This window comes from Ipomoea nil, unplaced genomic scaffold, assembly GCF_001879475.1.
Source record: "Ipomoea nil cultivar Tokyo-kokei standard unplaced genomic scaffold, Asagao_1.1 scaffold0268, whole genome shotgun sequence".
Lineage (NCBI taxonomy): Eukaryota > Viridiplantae > Streptophyta > Magnoliopsida > Solanales > Convolvulaceae > Ipomoea > Ipomoea nil.
Window position 1 is genome coordinate 6,519,267 of NW_017616696.1, and position 7,727 is coordinate 6,526,993.

The 7,727-nt window shown below is 37.7% G+C and overlaps 1 protein-coding gene and 1 long non-coding RNA gene across 2 annotated transcripts; one reads left to right on the forward strand and one right to left on the reverse strand.

The window, feature by feature from the left end:
- The first annotated feature begins 290 nt into the window (after positions 1–290).
- On the forward strand, positions 291–2,799 carry LOC109150900. The gene is made up of 2 exons (XR_002049246.1): positions 291–744; positions 2,184–2,799. It is a non-coding gene; the product is annotated as an uncharacterized LOC109150900 (long non-coding RNA).
- Positions 2,786–7,285, reverse strand: LOC109150893 (carboxyl-terminal-processing peptidase 3, chloroplastic). Its single transcript, XM_019298891.1, has 12 exons — positions 6,708–7,285; positions 6,519–6,600; positions 6,099–6,229; positions 5,342–5,428; positions 5,093–5,171; positions 4,642–4,730; positions 4,416–4,448; positions 4,172–4,291; positions 4,006–4,092; positions 3,758–3,907; positions 3,529–3,636; positions 2,786–3,163 (listed from the first exon to the last, which is right to left on the reverse strand). The coding sequence occupies exons 1-12, from the start codon at positions 7,038–7,040 to the stop codon at positions 2,948–2,950; spliced, it is 1,515 nt and encodes a 504-aa protein (XP_019154436.1). The 5' UTR covers positions 7,041–7,285; the 3' UTR covers positions 2,786–2,947.
- Positions 7,286–7,727: the final 442 nt, after the last annotated feature.

The following is a 7,727-nucleotide window of genomic DNA, read 5'->3' on the forward strand; positions in this document are numbered from 1 at the left end:
TTTCAAACTTACTGTCGCCTAAAAATGGCCACAGTTCAATTTGAACCATCTGATTTGAACATAATCATGCCTACAAAATTTGAACTGGCAAAGGACTCGGCGGGGGCAATAGCATGACGCATGATGCAAGTAACATGGCTGGTTAGGTCAACCGTCCCATATTAGACATGGTCCAATCATGGATTCCATTTCAGGCTGACCACAACCAGGTCATTGTTTGAGTTACACCACCTGGCAATTTCCCACCAAACCACCAACCCCTCTCACTCAATACCTATAAGTACTCATCATTTGAACCCCAGAAAAATCATCAGAAGCAAGAAGCACACTCAGTCATCTATCATCTCTTCTTGAAAGAACAAACTCTCTGTTGTTAAGATTTCTCTGCTTCTCCAAATTCCAAGCATGGCACTGTCTGTCTGCTTGAAGATTTGTATGTTCTTGGCTGTGATTTTTGCAGTGGCTGCTGCACAGGAAACCGGGTTGTCACCCTCACCTTCTCCCACTCCTGGAATGGACAAAGGATCAGCCATATCTGTGCAGCTGGCTTCCACTGCTCTTACTGGACTATCTATAATCTTCTCCCTCCTTCCTCTTCTCAACCACTGAACATTTCACATATATAATGGAGAGTTGAGATTCAACTCTGTTTTCCACTTTTTTCTTGTGGTTTCCTATTTTCTTTGTTTCCCCTTCTTGATTGGGTACTGTTAGTTGTATCTCATGTAATTCATTCTTGGATGGGTATTTCCATATGAAATAAATAATTATAGTTCAAAATGGTTCCTTTTGCTTGATTGCCCAATGTGGCAATGCCAAATGTTATATATACATTGAAGGATCTCTTATTATCTCGGCATCCTCAATAGATTGGTTTTTTTTGCACAAGAATTAAGAAGCCATGTAGGATGGAGATGAGGGAGAGAAAAGAAAAAGAAAATAAGAAAAAAAAAAACAAAGCAAAAATAATGACAATTGCAGGAAACAGAAATAAAAAAGAAAGACTATTAATGGGCTGGCAGCATCTGTGTGGTGTGGTCCAAAATTTAAAAAAAAAAAAATGGGACCCACATTTATGACAAAATCTCCATTCTTGCAGGAGGAACTCTCCCCCCTCTCTTCTCCACCTTGTCATTTTTTGGGTGTAGGCAGTATTTAGTACGACGATCCTTGGGCAGAGGCGTTCTCCCCTAGCACGATGGCGTGCTAGATTTTGGGTGGGGGAAAATGTCTCGGTGTTTTCCGTGACCATATTAAGACCAAGGAATGAATGTGCCAACTGGTTAGCTTGCCAAATGGGTAAAGGAGACGTCAATAGCCTTAAATGTGTTCTACCTTAGAAGTTGAGGTCTAGCCAAGTCAGGCATGCTGAACCGGGACCAATGCGATTCAAAGGGCACAACTGGTCAGGAGTTATATTTGTTCCCCTGATGACCACATGACACGGCAAAACCAGTTTGGTAAGTATGAGGGTAAGGTTGGTCGACAGGGTATGAGGGGCCCCAGGACGCCGCACGGGCGCGATGTAGCCTACACCGAACTCTATCCATGTGACACTTCATTACCTTAAATTTTATCGTTTCAAACTCAATGTCACCTAGGGAAATTGAACTAGGGAAAAAAACGATACTACCGATGAAGAAGCCAATGACTCTTAAAAATACAAAAAAAAAAAAAAAAAAAAAAAAAAAAAAAAAAAAAAAAAAAAAAAAAAGTAAGACAGCAACGTGGACTTCAATTCTTATTAAAATTTCGTTAAGATAATATACAACTTAAACATTGGTAAAATGAAGTGCAAGCGCAAAATTATTTTTATTTTGTTAGTTTAACTTTAAAGTTTCCATATTTGATATAATCATTTTTCAAAATTTCAGAATGAAATTTTTTTAAAAAAATTAATGGTTAGAATTTGAATTATTTTAAAAATAGAAAATATTTTTTTTTTTTGAAACAAAAAAGTTCGAACGGGCAATTCAAACCAAAACCGTCAAATTCTAATTTGCCATTTTCTAAAACCGTGAAACGCTGATTTAAAACTCAAATTGAACCGTGCTCATGTTGTGTGACCGCTTTAAACGCTATGCTTCCGTAATGAAGTCCAAATATGTCTAAAAAATACAAATTAGTAAATAGGTGGCATATGTTATCCATGCCTACAAAATTTGAACTGGCAAAGGACTCAGCGGCAATAGCATCACGCATGATGCAAGTAACATATTAAACATGTACAATGACGGATTCCATCTCAGGCTGACCAGAACCAGGTCATTGGTTGAGTTGTACCCTTACACCGCCTGGCAATTTCCCACCAACCCCTCTCACTCAATACCTATAAATACTCATCATTTGAACCTGAGGAAAATCACCAGAAGCAAGAACCCCACTCACTCATCTATCATCTCTTCTTCAAAGAACAAACTCTCTGCAGCTGAGATTTCTCTGCTTCTCCGATCCAAATTCCAATCATGGCACACTCTGTCTGCTTGAAGATTTGTATGTTCTTGGCTGTGATTTTTGCAGTAGCTGCTGCACAGGAAACCGGGTTGTCACCCTCACCTTCTCCCACTCCTGGAATGGACAAAGGAGCAGCCATCTCTGTTCACCTGGTTTCCACCGCTCTTACTGGAGCTTCTCTAATCCTCTCCCTCCTTCCTCTTCTCAACCACTGATTAAATTTCACATAATTTTTTTTGTTCTCATCTGCTTGTTTTCCCTTCTTGGGTTCTGTTGTATCTCTTCATGTAATTCATTCTTGGGAATTATCAATATGAAACAAAGAATTATATTTCAGAATGGTTCAATTCCTTTTGATTTGCTTGCCCAATGCTATATGTCATCATTTATACATATACACAGAAAGATCCCTCATCTCTAACTAAGCAGACCGGATGCCAAGAATCTTTCCAGTGGTTTTGATCTTGTTTGTTCTGTACAAGGTGGTATGTTTCTATGAAAGATGTACAAGATTAAAGACAATATCCAACTCACGCTCGGCTACCATGATGCAAGAATCGGCTTCCAAGTCTCTGGGAGAATTCAGGGCCTCAACTGTGCACTGAACATCAGGTGTGATGCCCACCTGATCAATGTCATGAAGTGCAGGTGACAGATACTTCGCCACCGTCACGAACAGAGCCGAACCGTCATGCAGTTGTGTAACACTCTGCACCAAACATAATCAATTCATGTTGAGATTAACAAGAACAAGAAACAATAATAATGGCAGAAGGGGTAAAGAAGACAAGATATACGTGGTTCGGCAATGTGCCTACATCCACGGGAGTGAAACAATTCTTATATTCATAGTGATGGTGATAGTGGTGACACTACGCCTTAGGGATACAACCAATATATTTATAGGTATCTAATCCATGTACAATAGGTTTCACTACTACTCCTAGTATGGACAAACTCATATTCCTAATCCATATATGAGACAAACTCAACAATTCACTTTCAGCCTTCAACAATCTGTGTTCTGCTAAAAAAACACTCAAAACACATATAATTCCTGGCAAAAAAACAAACCTGTATTTTCCCTTTCCCAAAAGTTTTATGCCCAACGAGAACTGCTCTACCATTGTCATGGAGGGCCCCTGCCAAAATCTCGCTAGCACTTGCACTTCCCTCATTCACCTGTATCAATGTCAAATTATAGTCAAAATGAAAAGAAACTCTAGTGGAGATTTGAAATATAACAGAAAGTCAAAAAAGACAAGATTTACGTGTTTCACCAATATGTGTGAGATAAACTTACAAGAACAACAAGAGGATCATGTGTTACAGCATGACCATCCACCATGCTGATGGGTTGCATGTTACCATCTCGATCAATAGTATTCACAAGAGTCTCATCGCCATCGAGCCATAATTGGGCAATGTCAAGTCCCGCTTTGACTAGACCCCCCTGCAACAATTGAGAAATGCATGAAAGCATACTATATGAGCAAGTTTAAGGAGTAAACCAAAACCATATATTATGAGAAAAGGATGAAATGAACTTGCCGGGTTATTCCGCAAATCTAGTATGTATGACTGTACACCCTGATTTTCCATTTCCTGAACTGTGTTCTCCATCTCCACTGCAGCAGTCTGTCATATTAGGACATGAAATCGTTATTCTTAACGCAATGCCTGGAAGATCTAATCGCCATTCTGACTCGGGAGATACCTGGGAGAAAGTCGATAACTTTACATATCCGGTTTTTGACAAACGACCATCAGACATCCTATGAGTGATGATGGCACTGGATATAGGCGAAAGTTTTATTACTTCACGAGGTAGTTTAACCTTCAAGAGATCAAGAATGTTAATCGTAACAAACAATGAAGTTTGTTGGCACAGTTAAATATATGTTTCTTCTGACAGGAAAAGTAGGGATTCTCAATTAACTAATAGAGAACTGACTTTTTACCTCTCTGAGGTCATTTCTTCCTGAGACATTACCCTGGAGGAAAACGCAGAAAATTGAAAAATTATATGTGAATTTTTCTGCATAAGATCAATGTTTTCATCTAATTAATCTTTAGCACACAATAGATTTCAGACATCCATTTCTCTACATTTTTATCTTATACGCCATCTTCTTGTAGAACAAGAAACCGTTTTTGCTGATCAAAGTGAAATGGCAGAAAGCTTACACTATGGACTTTTACTGTGACAGTTGTACCGGCACGTCCCCTCAATTTCTGTGCTGCTGCTTCACCATCGATTCCAACAAGCTTCTCTCCTTAAGTTTTTAAAGACAAAAATTAACTATATAAATAATTTTTTTTAAAAAAAAAGATAGAAAAGAAATTCTTATACTATGTTCACTGTTAGACAAGCCTGACAGACTCATACAGGTGATTTTTATTCTTTAAATTAGTAAGATTTATAATTCCACATTGAAAAGCAACTGGAGTGCTATGAAAAAAACTTGAAATCCAGTATAATTAGCTTATTAAGAAATTTTTTAGAGAAGACTTGAAGAAAAATACAAGGAAAACAATAACTTCATGGAATTTTCAGCCTTTTCATATGTAAGTTTTACTTATATGAGATCCTCAAAGCAGGCAAGATCATTAGCCTGAATGTTTGATCATTCCATACCATTGATTTCTATTAATTCATCTCCTTCATGTATACCAGCACGTGCAGCAGGGCTATTCTCGACACATGACAAAACAACCTGAAATAAAATGAGAATTTGCAAGGTTAATCATGCTGATTTTCATGCCATGAGTTTAAAAATATGAAGAAACACGCAAAAACAAATACGGAGTATCAATATAATTCGCTCTGTTCTAAGCATTCTACTGGTCTAAGATTCAATAAGTTCATGTACAAAATGTTACCAACCAAGTGCCCGCTTTTTGGTTCAATGCTGATGAAGAGCCCAACACCTTGTAAATTTCCATCACTTCCTATCCTAAAACTTTGGTATTCCTGCATTTAAGATTGTTATTGTCAAAAAGAAAATCTTGAGCATCAATTTCATTCTAGAAAATGGTTTAAGATTCGATAAGTTATTTGAAAGGCTAACCAGATATAATTTTATAAAACATGTAAAATGCAGAAACAAAGCACACTGCAGAACATACTACAGATGCCAATATATGGTGATTGGATTCTTGTTTTTATAATTTTAAATCATTCTATAATTCGTTTTAAAAAGACCGAAATAAAAGAGAAAAACTAAGGATCCTTGGGAGATATTTGGAATTTCCAAAGAATCACCCATTACTACCCATGTAAAATGCAGCATCCAAATATGTCTTCACTACTTTTTTTTGAGTGGCAAGAAAAACCCGCAGCCACTACTTGAAGATGTGCATTTGGTAAACCGCACCTTGTGAGTTGTAACCCTAACCGGTAAAGAATCACAAGGAGTAAACTAGCTTAAATTGCCCATAGCTGACCGGCTTAAACCAAGAAAGCCTTGTAATTTTATGATTACCAAGTCAACAGTTCGATCAGCTTGGCTGAGGTTGCCCCCAAAAGTATTAAAAGCAAATACTTCCCATCACTTCAATGGTAGCAAAGCATACCTTGTTGTTAATATAAAGAGATAGTTACAACAATCACAGCCATCCACTCAGAATAGCATGAACCGTACCTTAGGACTAATGATGCGAGTATAGGGATCGCCAAGGGTCGAAAGCATTCCCCTAATCTTATTATATGCAGCATCCTCCGAACGCAAGGGAAACATCTCAACCATTGTCTCTTGCAGTTTCAAATCCCAGTCTGCAGAGTTGGTTCATCAAAATTTTAGGTAGCCAGTATCTTTATAGCTGACAAGAACTTCAAACTGGTTTTCTTATTTCTATTGAAGTGGGAGAGTCAAAATAAGGTTAATTTATACTCTTTTTTTTTTTTCTTCCCAGAATGCACCATTAATACTTAAATCAAACAACTGAACAAGAGCAATTGGAGCATTATTTGTACAACAAAGGTTTAACCCATTTTCTGCAGATATTTCCATTCTTAACAATTACTGAGAAAAACTAAAGGGAAATGGAATGGACACAGTTACCTTGATGATTAAAAGTTGGATCAACAAAAGTCTCTCTAATTAAACCCCAAGCTTCCACAAGTGTCCTCTGAACTGTATTCACCTATAAACATCAAAATTTCAACTCAAAAGATACAAACTTTATCAACAAATAATTGAATTACCAGTCTCATATTTTAAAATTAAAGAAGAAATGAAGAGAAAAGTCACCTCAGGAGTGTGAGACACAGGGAAAGCCACAGTGACAGTCTCAGCTAAGACTGGAAAATTAGAACACACAGACACTGCAGCTGCAAATCCAAGCACTCCCCTAGCAACCCATTTGAATAAATTTTCACTTTCTTCACTGGGGCTTTCATTCTTTAGCCGGGGAGTGGACTTCCTCTTGTCCAAAGCTTGGGGAACTACCAATCTAGAGCCTGGTTTTCTACCATGATTAAAGCAAGAAAACCCGGAAGAAAAATATGGTTTTGAAGTGGGTCTAATAAGAGGCTTAGACATTGAATAGTGGCCAAGATCGAGCTTTGAGCAGAGAGTTTCCATGACTCCCGGGAATGGGAAAAGTTCCAAACTTTTTGGGTATCAATAAAGTTAAGATGAATGGCCTAACATTAGGAACTAGAAAGCTGTGTAAAACTAAAAATTTCCTGGGTTTTGGCTGCTTATGCACGCAGTGACTCGGTGATTCCAATTTGGTGGCGGCAAGGCGGTGAGGCGGTAGGGCCTACGTGAATCTTCGCGTCTGTGGTGGTTATCTCTGTTGCGTATCAGAGTATCTGCGTGTCAACAAATCTCAGAAGTCTCCAAGTGGACGACTATCAAAAATTTTCCTTATTTTTAATTTTTTTTATAGCACATGTTTTTATCACTTGTGTCATTTTACTCGTCATGCGGTCATGCCCACAAAAAATCTGTTCATTTTGAACATAATTCTTACAGTGTCGCTGTGAACGTTAGAATATTGGTATCTTATTCTAATACTGTCTACTGAACAATTGAATTAATCCCGTGCGGGAACGTAATAAATATCTTATATCATACTAATTCATGAACTCCCAACTCTCAAGATTTTGTCTTTAGAGTCGTTGGAAGAGGTAATACACTCTTCACAACAAGAAATCGTCACTATAATAATACTCCATCACAAATATCAATATGATTCTAAGTTCTACTCTATCTGAAGCGAGAATAACAAAACTTGTTGTAAACCATCTGATTTAGTCCCAAAAC

Excerpts from the sequence above, each read along its gene's own strand:
- LOC109150893 (XM_019298891.1), bottom strand. The coding sequence starts at position 7,040 with ATGGAAACTCTCTGCTCAAAGCTCGATCTTGGCCACTATTCAATGTCT. Across the intron at positions 5,172-5,341 it reads AACCAAAAAGCGGGCACTTG|GTTGTTTTGTCATGTGTCGA; the intron begins GTTGGTAACATT and ends ATTTTATTTCAG. Across the intron at positions 3,164-3,528 it reads TTGGGAAAGGGAAAATACAG|AGTGTTACACAACTGCATGA; the intron begins GTTTGTTTTTTT and ends TGTTTGGTGCAG.